The 13,758-nt window shown below is 47.9% G+C and overlaps 1 protein-coding gene across 1 annotated transcript in view; it reads left to right on the top strand.

Annotated features, from left to right (window-relative positions):
• Window positions 1-13,758, top strand: part of LOC144148209 (putative G-protein coupled receptor CG31760) — a 249,170-nt gene that overhangs the window by 141,439 nt on the left and 93,973 nt on the right. Inside the window, exons 3-4 of the mRNA XM_077679793.1 lie at window positions 2,342-2,534; window positions 4,680-4,956. Coding sequence (XP_077535919.1) covers window positions 2,424-2,534; window positions 4,680-4,956 — 388 coding nt within the window. The 5' untranslated portion in view covers window positions 2,342-2,423. The remainder of the gene's footprint in view (window positions 1-2,341; window positions 2,535-4,679; window positions 4,957-13,758) is intronic.

Genomic DNA, 13,758 nt, shown 5'->3' with positions numbered 1-13,758 from the left:
CTATTACTAAAGGGTACAGCTTCTTTTGTGCGAAATTTCAAGTTTTTTAAACTGTTCTGCGAGGTTCCAGAAACATGGAAGCTATCTGCGGTAAAGATATGGGGGCTATGGAATTTATTATTCAAGTTTCTAATCTTCTGCACAAAACGTACATTACTTGGAGCTCCCGTGGCTCCATAAGGGGCTCAGCCTATATTGTCCTGTACCGTTTCAGTGTCTTTCCATGTACTCCTGGTGCTAATCGGCCAGCTGCCTTCTGTTTCACTTACAGCGCCGGCAGCATGTTTGACTTTAAGCGTAGTACAGTGTAAGAAAATGTGAGTGCTGGTACCCTTTCCACATCCCTCCTATACAACCTCACACTTCATCTTGGGCCTTACTGGCGCCGTATTTGCTCCATCGCTAGACCCCATTGCCCATGATTTCTTAGGCCCAGATGTCTTGCTTCGTCACCACAGATGACTGAAAGCTTCTGCAAGTCTTTCGCATTACTTGGTATTGTAACACCACGTCGTTTGCGTAGTCCACGGATCCGTTGCTACACCAGTCTTCCATTGTTTCAATAAGATAAACTAAAGCTATTTCGCTCTCTTCCCAGTGATCTTTCTCCTGTTTTAAAGAAAGGGTGAACAGGAGTGGAGAAAGAGTACATCTCCCTTGTAACCTTTTCTTAATGTGAGACGGGCTCTGTGCCTTTGCGCCCGTCCCATAAAATTTGCACGTTTTGTTATCTTCACATGCTACCTTGGGCAGCCATAGGAATTCCGCATCAAAACGCTCTTTTTCCTCTGTATGCCACACTTATTCCCCGTATAAGCTGTCCTAAGCTCCATTGTGTAGAAATGTTACCCATATTGCTGTTGTGGTTGGGAGTTAACGGGCGGACCTAGCCTTGCAAGATGGGCCGGTAATTGCTCCGCCCGATTAGCCCTTTGATAAATGTATTCTGAAAAACACCAATATTCACATAGGCTATAGTGCACTTCGAAAACGGCAGGACTAGGCGCTAGGGGTGTCTCCTTTAGATCCATTAGGTCCCTTTAAGAGTTTAGATCATTTTGAAGCCCGCGTTACCGACCTTGCATTACCAAAGAATTAAAAAAGGGCAGAGGCGTTATTGCTGTCCAAAATCCGGACGAATTCAGCACGAACACCGGCGTGGTTTTAGAAGCTGACCTTTAACTCATCATTCGTGTGTCCCACATGTGGTGTACCGGGTGACGTAGGACATTGGTCATGCACTGCCCAGAGCATGAGATGGGGCGGTCAATTTCGTTTAAAGGACCTTGAAATGGAACCGCCCCGCATGCCTCTTCAGATTACATCATATTACCCATATTGGTATGTCCTGGACTTCCGAGATTTCCATACACTGGGTATTGAACTTTTCCTGCTCACGAGGGGTGGGGTCCCAGCCGAGGACACTAAATTGCCTAGCATCAAATAATGACTACCAACAACATTTTTTTTTTCTGATGCAAGCTACTCACTAAGCTTAAACAGCTTCGATGTCTGCTCTTCCCACGCCGATCAGACATTTTTCCGTACACCTTAAAAAAGCGAAAGCGAATAAGAAAAGGAAACATAAGATCTAGCAAAGTACGCCCACGCCAGCAGAAAGTTGGGCTTTAAACTGAGGAAAGGTGGAAAGCTAGGCAAGTCGATAGGGTGACATTCTGAGCACAGCGCTAAAGAAACAGGCAAGGGAAAAGAGCGCTGCAGGTATGTTTACAGTCGTATTGAGCGGCTGCCGCCTGCCGTGGCCATCTTGCCGTACAGCTCTCGTCTCATCTGCTTATTTTGCCCTTGCCTGTTCTTCAGCGCTGCTGTCAGAATATTTTAAAATTTTGATTGATTCCTTCTCGAAGCTTTCTTGTTTTGTCATTGCTTTTCTTTGTCTTTGCTTTGCTTTCGGTAGCTTTTTGCTTGGCGACACGAGCAAATCGGGGGCGTTCCGTAACGGCGAGCAGGCGTGGGGGCGTCTCCCTCTCGCCGGAAGGAGGGCAGTACTGGAGCGTATTTAAAAGCGAGCCACGTACTTGTGTAAACACCTGCGGAGCCGCGTCGGGGTAGCCGTTGGCGGTGCTTCATAGTGTTGGAACGTGCTGAAAAAGTAGCCTTCTGCTCTGTCTATCAATGCACTCCTTTATTTCTGTTCGCCGGCACGAAAGAATTGTCCGAGGTCTTTGAATCGGCTGACAAGCCCTACAGTGTAAGCTGTGTAATTCTTCATGTAGATGCAGATTTCCACATTTCTCTATTCACCTGTTTCAGAAGGTAGACTGTAACTCATATACCGCGCAACGGCTCCGTTCTTCTCCTCCTCCTCCTCCTCCGACAGCAGCAGCAGCAGCAGCAGCAGCGCTGAGGCAGGAGGGGCCGGCCGTGCAGTGAGGGCCGCGCCCTAGGCGCACGATGCGCTGATGTCGGGCCGCCGCGAGGCCCTTCTGTGCGTGGCCCTGCTCGGCTTCTGGGCCCTCGGGTCTGGCTGCCTGCACTGCAAGCACCGCGCCCGCATCCTGCGCTACCAGCAGGTGGGTGACTTTTTTTGCGCAGCAGAGCATGCTTTCAAGGTGCCCCGCGCATGCAGCGTGAGTTAGAAAAGGTGACACATAAAACAGTGCAAAAAAAAAAAAGGGTCAAGGACAGAGACAGGACGACGAGAACTGTGCTGACCTAGTCGTCCTCGTGACCTCGTGTAGCGCAGTCCTCGTCGTCCTGTCTCTGTCCTTCTCTTTTTTGCGCTGTTTTTTGGGTCATGCACCGACACGCCCAGTTTTCCACGTAAAGAACAGGAGCGTCTTCACTGCAATTCCTACTGCCGCACTGGCGAATCCAGAGTAGGAGGGCAGTGCGGTGCCCTTATACTGTTTCCGCCAATACGCTTATCAGTGCTAGGGAAAGGTGAGGCAAAATGATAGCGGAATTGGGCGATCCCCTAAATTGTTTTATTTTCCGAAACTTTGGGCAAAATTACGGTACACATATATTCGTGGTTGCTTTCTTGGTACATGGTAAAAACAGCGCAGCTAAAGACGGCAGACAAAGGAAGAAAGACACAGGACACAGCTGATGTTCAGCGCTGGTCCTGTGTCTTTCTTCCTTTCTGTCCTGTCTTTAGCTGTCCTGTTTTTACCATGTTTCATTGCTACAACCAACTAGCCCATATTCAAGCATTAACAAGTATGCTTTCTTGGCATTGTGCTCTCACAATATAAAAACGCTGAATCTAGCGAAATATAAGAAAATAGTGTCACCGGAAAAGTCTCTCGGGTCTCAATCTGCCGAAACTCGCGGGGAAAAATGACACAGCCCATAAGACAAATGCCTCCGTTAAAAGAACAGGCAGTATAATTTACGGTTATAACGAGTAAAATTGATAACAAGGGTTCTGACACAGTCTTGTTGGACCCTCTGTTGGCCCCAGAACGGGGCGCTGTACTTCTCCAGCATCCCTCCATACAACCGGCTTCTAGTCCCTCCACGGGGAGATAGATGGGACTTTCAAATGTTCTGCGCATCCGATTGAATGGATTTACTATTCTATTTGTCTCGAAAGAGGGAAAAACAGTTAATATTTCGGGCATGTAGCTACGAGCGCTTTTCCTCGCTCCTTGGCAAAATACTGAGCAATAGCGCGAACAATATTCAAGCATTCCGTACAGAACCAATCAGAGCGTCCTAATGCTGCGTTTTGACCAGCGCAGGTTCAATTAATGTAGATTTTCCGTCGAAAGAAAGCGATGGACTCGAAACTTTAAACGAACTTTCCCCAACTAAGTCAGGTATCGATACAATGGAGCAGGATTTTTTTTTTTTTTTTTGAGCAGGATCTACTGGTTTTGCTGTAAACGCCGCAAAAACCCGACGTGCAGATTTCGGCACCTTTTACACTACCAGTCAACAGTAATCTACGGATCTTATCTTCCGAACTTCTCGTTACACCGACCACGATGAATTTCATGATTTGAAGAGGAAAACTAGAAAAGCAGGGGTACTAAAATTTGAGGTTAACCTGGTGAAGTGAATACGTCATAGGCGGCGGTAGGTAAATAATGTCGCACTTTTCCCGCCAGTCATTTTGCCTCATCTTCCCCCATGGGCGTCGGCAGGATTTTGTCTTGAGGGGGGCAAACCCATTGTACTGCGGGGGGAGAGGGAGAGGGCGAGGGGAAGGGCAATTGTGCTGGTTTGGCTTGGAGGCGGGCGGGTAAGTGCCGCTTTTGCATCCCTCTGCCGAATCCCTAATAAAGGCGAAACTGACCGCTGTTCTTCCTCCCTTGGTTTGTGTGCAATACGTCAGCGTCGATCCGCCGTTGCACCGCAGATTGCCAAATGTGCTAACTCATCATGATTGCTCGGTCGTGGAAGTAGCGCATCGCTGCACGACGTCAGCCGGGCCCCAGCGGTAATTCATGTATGCCGTGGAATGTGACTGGAGCGGTTGCTTTAGTGTACGAACAATTACCGTTGCTCGCAGTTCGGTGTCTCTTCTAGCGAACCCATGCGCGCGAATGCAAGCGACCGCATGCTGCTTCGGCGCCGTGCTCGCGGGTGCCGGCACTGAGGAGGTTTTGGTGGCTCACGGCTGCAAGATTTGCTAGTTTCTGTGAGTGCGTACAGCGTTGACCCGCGTATGGGTGCTGGCCACCGATGTGAGCACTTGGTCTCTCCGGCAGCGGCAGCAGCGGCCCTCCGGCGATGACGTGCGACCTGCCGCTCGGGTGTCGCGGCACGCGGCTTCCGAGTGGACGGCTGAGGAGCGGCTCGAGCGGGTCGAGTCCGTGTCGTGCGACGGCGCCGGGGGCTCCGGCGCCTTCCCGGCCGACGCGGCCACCTCCGAGACCTTCCGCGTGGTGGACGTCGAGCTGCCAGAGGCGCAGGCCGAACTGCTGCGCCAGAAAGTGGATCTTGCAGCCCGCCTGCTCGGCCAGGTGGCGGCGCACAACAGCGAACGTGAGCATGCACCCCCGCCTGACAACTGCCTCCGCTCTCGGCACTGCAAGCAGCGCGTGCCACTCTGAGGGGGTTGGAACTCGATCTTATGTGCACATGTCACTGAACACTCCAGCTCGTAGAGCGCTTGTTAGTGTTCACGCTGAAAGAACAAAGCCCCGATTATATATATATATATATATATATATATATATATATATATATATATATATATATATATATATATATATATATATATATATATATATATAGGGTGTCGAACCGGAACTGAACCGGAAAAAGAAATAACGGTTACCGGTTCATGCCGAAACGGTTCGACCCTCTGTTGTTGATATTGCACAGTCAATGCAATTCAGGCCTTTTTTTCTTTCCCGTACCATCAACTTCGTACTTGCTCGCGCACTTTCCCCTCCAGACAATTGAACACTATCACGCTCTATGTAACAACAGGGGAAATGAATGAGCACCAATCTAGCATTGGTCTGTTGCTGCTGGAGGCGCGAGCGTAGTGCAAGCTGACCAAACGAAATGTCATTCTCGGCAGCTTGCAGGTGATATAAAACGACTTTGCCCTTCCCTAGCTGCGACTTCATTGGAGAAATCAGGCTGCAGGAGTGCTCCACTGCGCAACAGCGAAAGCTCACACCCGATGTGTGCAAACTTTTTGCATTTCATAATTTGTTTAAAAGGTCCGACACCTGCAAATTATTAATACTTGACAAGTGTGACCGCAGGAGCTGCTCAGTGGCTAAGCTGTTTGCTAAGCCGTTTGGCCAACTCGCTACATTGCTTCTACTGCTACTCGTTCCGGAGGGGAGTACTGCTGTGGACGAATTAAAGAGCGGCTACCCAAAAAGTCCCATCTCATGCTCCACGTGTCAAATTTCCCTTTCATTTTGTAACCGCATTATCTGTTATAAGATTCCGCGATGTAGCACACGGAACGATGGTAGGGGTTCAGGCGGTACGATGACATACTGATTGTAATGCACACTTTCGGTATCGCAAAAGGAATTGCAGTGGTCAGAGCAATAATGCAGTGACTGAGCGTAACTAAAGCTTACTTTTAACAAAAGTGTGGCTAACACATTCGATAAGGTGACAGCTAACAAATTATTCAGGGTTACCAAATAATCTAATTAATTGGTAGTATTTATGTGCCTGTTGTAGAATTTTTCTGTTTTGTTACAAATATAAAAAATGTGCGCCATTGTTACTAAGCGCTGGTATTTGAACACGCCAGTACGCAGGACTAAATTTAAGGCCTCAAGGTTAGCGTGATGGGCGATTGCATAGCGACAATTGCGATTTCAACAAAAAAGGAAAGGACAGAAAATATATCCCACCATCATATCTCTTGGCGTTGGCTTTATGAATAGTTGCAAGGACAACAGAAAGTCTGAGCGATAAAGAAGGTGGTAAATCGTCGCCACTTCATGTGTTTTTCTAATATCTCCTAATTGTTTAAAGTTTCCTTTGCAATTGCGCCACTGCCCTTGGGGAGCAGCACCATTTTGAATGTTAGTTTGTGTTTTGATTTGACGGTCGTTTTAAACTAGTAAATGTTTTTTTTTCTAATTTTAGTGATAATTCAACTCATCGAACCGGTTCGCGAACCGGTTCCAGCTCCCGAACCGGTTCGCGAGCCGGTTCGGTACGTGATTTTGTCGAACCGGAACTGAACCGGAACGAAATTATTTCACCCGAACCCGAACCGTAACCGAACCGGTATTTTTTTCGGTTCGACACCCTGATATATATAAATATATATATATACAAGAAAAGAAAACTTCGAACAAGGTAGAAACCACGATTGTTGCCAACGTTTCAGCAAAGAGACTTGCCTTCGTCAGGGCCACGAACCCACGACCTCCAGAATACGTATCTGGTGCGATGGCCCCTACGCTACCGGCGGGGCTGTTTGGAGGTCGTATTCTGGAGGTTGTGGGTTCGGATCCCACCCGGCGGCCATTTTTTCTCCACTTTCTTTCTTCCGAAAATTCTTTATTAGTTTCAATGACCTGCCACATCCTCCCCTTTACTTTCCTTGGCATTCTTGTCTGTCAATCCTTATATCTGCAGTATATATATATATATATATATATATATATATATATATATATATATATATATATACACAACACAGGCTTGTGGGCGAGCTGCTGTCTCCATAGCAATTTCAGAATTAAGCTTGTGTGGCTGGTTGACGCATGTTTGAGAAGAAGCGGTTTGACAGAGCCATCTGCGAATGCTAATATGCATATCTCCAACTATGTGCAGCCTGTCATCCAATCAGGAGGGCCAACGGACGAATGTACCATGCGTTCCTACGCTTTATCCTGTCGTGGCCGAATGGGCAAAGCGTCGGGACGATGTGTCGCTAGCCGGTAAAGCTCATCGGTGTTCGCACAGATTGCACCATCTTTTCAGCATTTTCCGAAAAGGCGTCAAATCAAATCAAACGCAAAATTGAAGCAGCTAAGAAGTCGCCACTTTTATAGCCTGCAATTAAAAGTTTTAACATGCCAGTCACATTCAATGCGAACTCCTGTGTGTGTGCGGAGAGGGTCAAGAATGACGCCCTCACCTTTGATACTATATCCTGTAACCCAGGGGTCGGCAAACTCCGACCTGCGGGCCGTATTATGCTGCCCCCGGAACGACGTCAGAACCCCCTACCCAAAACTGTCACTTTAGCTGAAGGCTGACACGGCAATTTTAACCTCAAATGGGGTTGGACAGGAACAAAGCAAGATCGCTTCCGGTTGGGATTGCCTCCCGTTGTCAGACATAGCATGATAACGTCATTTTTTTCATAAAAATAAAAATACCCCCCCCCCCCTTTCCAACCCCTTCCCCGATTTGCCGTCTGGCCATTGCCGTGTTGGCTTCACTCAACTGAGCCCTGCACCTCGAAAGGTTGCCGACCCATGCTGTAACCCATGAGGGAAGGTGTGTGTGTGTGTGGGGGGGGGGGGGGAATGTGCGGTCTGTACCTTCAGCACTCTTGCAGGTAGGTAGTATTACTCTATGGCTAAAAAAAGTCCCAATCGGAAAAAATACGTGCATGGAAAATATTTTTTTCATGACTAGGGCAAGTCTCAGCTGGCTTCAGGCAGTAGACGTTATGAGAAGTAAAAACATACTTCGGCTCAAACGTACCGGCACGTCGAGAGCAAAAGCATCCGCGAATTATCTGATACGGCCACAGTTTATTTTTTCTCGATTGAATACCGCTATTGATATAAAATTACGCTTGGTCATGTATTTTTAAAGTTTGCCTTGCGGTATTAGGTAATGCATTTTTCAAGGTAGTTTTACTAGGGCCGGTTCACCTAAGACATCCTAAGGTTACTGAAAAAAGGTATGGTTAAATGAAATGATGATTTTTACATGCTGGGTGGCAGAGGTTGGCGACTTGTCCACGCGGTTTTCGCAATGCGGGTTTCAAGTCGAAATTGCGAAGCATCTTGAAGATCGCTCTCTTGAACACGTACGTTTTTATATTATATTACATTCAGCTGTTTATATTAAGTTAATATTAATACTAAGTAATTTTAAAATTATATTAAGTTCAGATGCTACTAAAACTCTACAAAAGTGTTACATTTTGCACCACACTGATTATTAATAAATAACGAAAATGTAAAAATGATCGTTTGCTTAAAATTTCGAATATATGTGCTTGTATGGAGACGAATGGTACAGGAAAACAGATGTATCCCGCGTTTTCACGTACTCACGTTGAAATAATTTACATTGCGCTTTATCGCTGAGATGACTCGATGCGTCTGGAGATTTTTACGTATTTCTCGTGAATACCTAGTTTATAGAGGAGTTATAAAACATGTGAACATTCTAGTGCGCTCCCCACTTCCAAATACATGCGCTTCTACGGGAGGAATATGGGTGCATAAAACGGCCGCAACTTGCACTGTAGAGGAAACTCAACCACACTTGTAAGCTAGACTGTCTTTATAACAGGGACGACTTTAAGCGAATTCATTACCATAGATAAGCAAGGGGGTTTCTTTAAATGGCTGCGTGAAAAGTCCTCTGCACTGCGACTCACGTCGCAAATACCGTAGCCTGTATGTGGCGCCGGGTTCTGACTGTTGTCGCCACTGTCGTAACATTTTTAAAAAGTGACGTCATTTGGCGCTTCAGCCAACCTACTTAATGTGAATAACCGTTTCTTATACGTATAAGGAATACAATATCCGCGTTGCGTCGACTGTTTCGACATAGCATTACCAGAGTCCTTCAATGTAGCAGCATTGACGGACTCTGGCATTACTAAACGAATTATGCCCCCGGTAACGCTACGTTCAGACTGCTCACACAAATGCTTTAAAATTTCGAACAACGACGCAGTCTGACGTCTCGGCGAACCGATTTATACAAAGTGCCCTCTACGATATGCCTGTTGTGTCCTAGTCTGAACGTGGCGTAATGCGGGGACGAATGCAAGTACGCAACGTAAGTTAGTAATCACTGTTAAAAATGTCCGTGTTTTGCTTTAAAAAAATTGGTTTCGGCTTAGCTTAGCTAACCCATAAATATGCAAAGTGAACGCTTGGTTTATTCTGCTAAGTCTTGATTTCACTTGGTTAACCTTTGATTTCGCTGTAATTATTTTATTTACGTATACACTCACCGTTAAGCCAGATATGACGGCTGTGCCTAGGTCGGTGGCTAGACATAACTGCGATTAGGCTCGGGTATACACACGTATCGCTAGCCACACGGGGAGTTTTTCGAGCCGAACGGCTCGCTCTTCCTCAGTCTCCGTCGCTAGCTTCTCGCGCTTGACATTCCGGACTGAAGCAGGTCGCCGGGCGATATTCGCGGGGTGGTAAGACGCCGCTCGCCGATGACGGCTCAAAACATCCCGCTCCCGCGCGACGCTCAGAGAAGACGGCCCGGTCTCGCTCTCATCCGTGGCCACGCTCCCACTGACTGGGCGAGCGCGGCGCTCCTCTTATAGACGGCTTCGCTGTTTGTAAACAAACATGAATGCGCCGAACGGTTCGCCCCAGAAGACTTCCGGTGCGGCACTTCCGGTAATGGTTTCTAATGGTCGCGGCCGTCGCGGCGGTGTTTGCCTGGTGTGTTTGAGTTTGCTGCTGCATTATTTCTGGCGCATTCCTTAAGATGTGTTTACAGCGATGTCTAGCGACTACTGTGACAACACTATTAACAATGTCGTAATAATGAACACCACTTTTTCACATAAGAAGGGGTGTGTACGGTACGCCACTTCACATAAACGGAACCTACGCTTTATCACACGTATTTTAGGCTGCATAAAACGGGCTAGTTGACACACTCAAACGTTTGGCACATATCACGATAAATCGCTTTCTACTGCGTCTGTGTCACAATGGGCAGTTTTGATAGAGATCGGCGCCGATCGGAACCGGTCGCGATCTAAGGTGTTCAGTGAGACTGAGATTAGTGTCACTAAATAAGGTGACACTAACTGAGATAACAAAACGTACTCATTATGTGATGACGTCAGGTGCGGCTTAGTCACGAGAACAACTATGGTTTACTGACTAGTACACTATTCATGAATCAAACTTTTAAGTTAACCCGCCTACATGTAGCCTGCGCTCACACGGAAAGGTAAATTAGCTGGAGTGCGACGATTTCCATTTGCGGCAACACGACAAACTACGAGTCAGTTCCTCGCACCGATGAAAACCCACTCCCAGGCGTCGCTCTCATAAAAAGCAAATGTAACGGCGCCACTGTAATTAGCAAAAAAAAACGTGGGCAACGCGACGTACGCTGTGCGGCGATTCATGCGGAGCGCGGCTACTTTGGTGTCCCGAGTGTTGCTCCGAACAGTACACATCCCTGATAATTAAGCCTCTAACTACAAGAAACACCTTTACAATGTATTTTCGGCGTTAGCATGCAGCTTTGCTATCTAACTAAAGCGTCACCGCGGTTACTGTTATGGGTGGAACACGACGGTGACCGAAGTGTTCCTTGTAATTGGGGACCTTAGACTAACGTCTGAGCATCGCCTCTGTGCAATTGAAGCATTCGTTGGGCTTTGCTTGCCTTTGATGAAGTGGGCAGAACAAATCTGCGCGCTCCTTGTGGGAGTCCAGTTTTCCCTCTTGATGGCTGCAAGCCAGGCGCTGCTTCTGCCATCATCTCTCGGGAAACACAACGTTCTGACTTCCGATAGCAAATTTGTTCCGGAACGCAAACTGCATCCCGGCACAACACAGCAGTGTCTGAGTCGCGAGCGCTTCATCGGAATAATTTTATCCGCCGAAAATATCGAAACACAAGCAGCTGCCGCCACCAACGCAGGCTGAAACAACGGTAAAATAATGTAAACAGGAAGCTTTCTAGGGCACGTTTCCGGTGAACGCACAATGTTGCCAGAGAGCGGCGAGCGCTGGCGAAACCGTGTATTGCGTCCTCGATAAACACGCTGCGGGGTTTCCTCCAAACCGGTGCGTTGCACAGTGCCCCACTACGGTGCGCACCGGCCCAGAGCGTTGATCGAGGACAAACTGAGCGGCCTACACAAGTGCCATCTCATAAGCTGTGAGAGCAACTCATAAAACAGTTAACAAGTGCCAATAAAGCAGCGTTATATGTTTTTTATACGTTGAAAGCGTTATACGTTAACTGATATTTATTGAAAGCCAATGATGATGTATACACACAACCTATATCCCTCACACATGCACGACAACGTACAAGCTGCTCTTCGTCCTCGTTCTGAGAGCCATAACGCGAGCATCTAGACCCTTCATTGTCTACTCCAGTAACGGTTCTCGATAATTTAATCCACGATAACTAACGCAAAGCTCCAATAATTACTCCTATACTGGCTGGTCATGTAGCCTAATTCTTTGGGTTTCACGAAGTTCCTACACCTCACATTATGTTCGCGTGCTCATTTCCAGTCTCTGGCCGTTATTAGCACACCTTCTGAGCCCGCCGCATCTTTGTCTGATGAGTTTGCAAGCAACTCATCCTTGTTAGCAACAATATACAGCCGATTCCACTTTCACACGAGGGCGCCAACGCGCCGTCGCTGCAGCAAACGGCGAAGGAAGCCGCGCTTCCCCGCGTCGTCCGTGATGCATCGTGGGATTGCCCCCCGGCGTTCCGTCGACTCTCTCGGTGCGCAACGGGGCAACTAGAAATTGGCCCGCGACGGTGCGACCAGGGGCGGTATTCTCGTAACTGTCCCTTTTGAAAACGTCCCTTTTGAGTCCCTTTCATCGTGACGTACTTCCGGTTAATCAGTGGGCGTTGGCAGTAGGTTTGTTGCGCTTGCGTTACGTCACTTCCGGTTGTTTGCTTTTAGCCAATCAGGGCTCGCCAAAAGGGACACTTTTGAAAGGGACGCAAAAGGGACAAAACTCGAGAATACCGCCCCAGGTTTATCTCATAGAGTTTCATACTAACATATACCAGAGGGAAATCTGTCGCCGCAGTCACGGGCTGCCGTGGGCGGCGCCATTGCCGCTAGTGACGTTCCTCGCCTACTTGGCTCAGCGCGCCATATGGCTTTTTTTTTGTCTCGCAGCCAAAATCAACAAAAAAGGGTGACATTTTTTTCTTGTTCATCGTTCATGAAGCTTGTAAATAATCACTGACGAGTTAATCGTTTTGGAGGTTCAATTTTATGACAACAAAACAAATTTGATGAACTTTCTACAGTAGTATTGTTGCTTTTTTGCAGCCAGAGCCAACTTCTCAGCCTGTTCATGAGCCATGCCAAGGACAAGTGGAACGTGCCTGCCGGGTTCATGACGGAACCATAGAGAAATAAAAAATGAACGCTCGCTGAAGCGCGGCTCCCCTAGACAGTGTCGCCAGATTTCCCTCTAGTATATATTAGTATGAAACTCTATGGTTTATCTAGGTCAGATGGTGGGTACCGGTGCGGTTTGTCGGGGATAAAAAGACGTACCGGTGCGCACCAGGGCCCACCGGTGCGGTTTGTGGAGGATGCTATCATGATGCTATCAGCCAGGCGCGCGGTGAGTCACGTGGTCACGCGGTGACCAAGCTGCGGAGAGCGCATGCGCTAAGCTGGCGGCAGCGACGGCGGTGGAGCTCGGCGGGGCGAATCACGGTATGCGTTTCCAAGGCTACGGCACATCTGTGGTCAAATGAAGGGGAAATTGCTGGTGATTGCGATAATCGGCTCGATTAGGTTAGTAAAGCTTTGCTTTAAAATTTGTTTCATTTACGCGGGGATGGAACGGTTCTTTCTTTCTCGCTCCCGCAGCGGCGCAGGGAGTGCGTATATGGTTATCACGACATGAACTCCTTCCATGCACACACCGCCCTCTTCCCATGCTTGCCCGGATGTTTTTGCGCGCTAATTTTACTAGGCGCATTCAGCAATTTTGCGTGTTACTAGGCATCCCAAGCTGTTGTGCTTATCAGCCGTGTTAATCAAACGTCCGCAGAAGGAATAGGGGCATGGGCGGCAAGGGTCCAGCTATTCCGACATTTTCGCGGTCCATCCAGGCGCAAAGACAAGGGAATAGCTGTCCTCTCGGGGGAAAGATAACTTGATCGTGCTGCAAATGGAGCGCAATTGGAGCTACTGCATCAGGTGTAATTTTGCCTATTATTAGGTAGCCTTTCAAGAACAACTTGGGGCCCCGCGCATGCTGTCACCGTGTGAGTTTATTCGATTTTGTACACTCGCTGACCGAGGTGTCTGGACAACTTTCTGAAAGTTTACAAGGCACCCCGCGAGTGCAAGAGAATTAACCATGTACGGTGTTCGCTAATGAAAGGAAGTGCAGC

Source organism: Haemaphysalis longicornis, unplaced genomic scaffold, assembly GCF_048455015.1.
Source record: "Haemaphysalis longicornis isolate Haplotype H1 unplaced genomic scaffold, Haemaphysalis longicornis Haplotype H1 scaffold_1, whole genome shotgun sequence".
Lineage (NCBI taxonomy): Eukaryota > Metazoa > Arthropoda > Arachnida > Ixodida > Ixodidae > Haemaphysalis > Haemaphysalis longicornis.
This window is presented reverse-complemented; position numbering and strand designations above follow the sequence as displayed.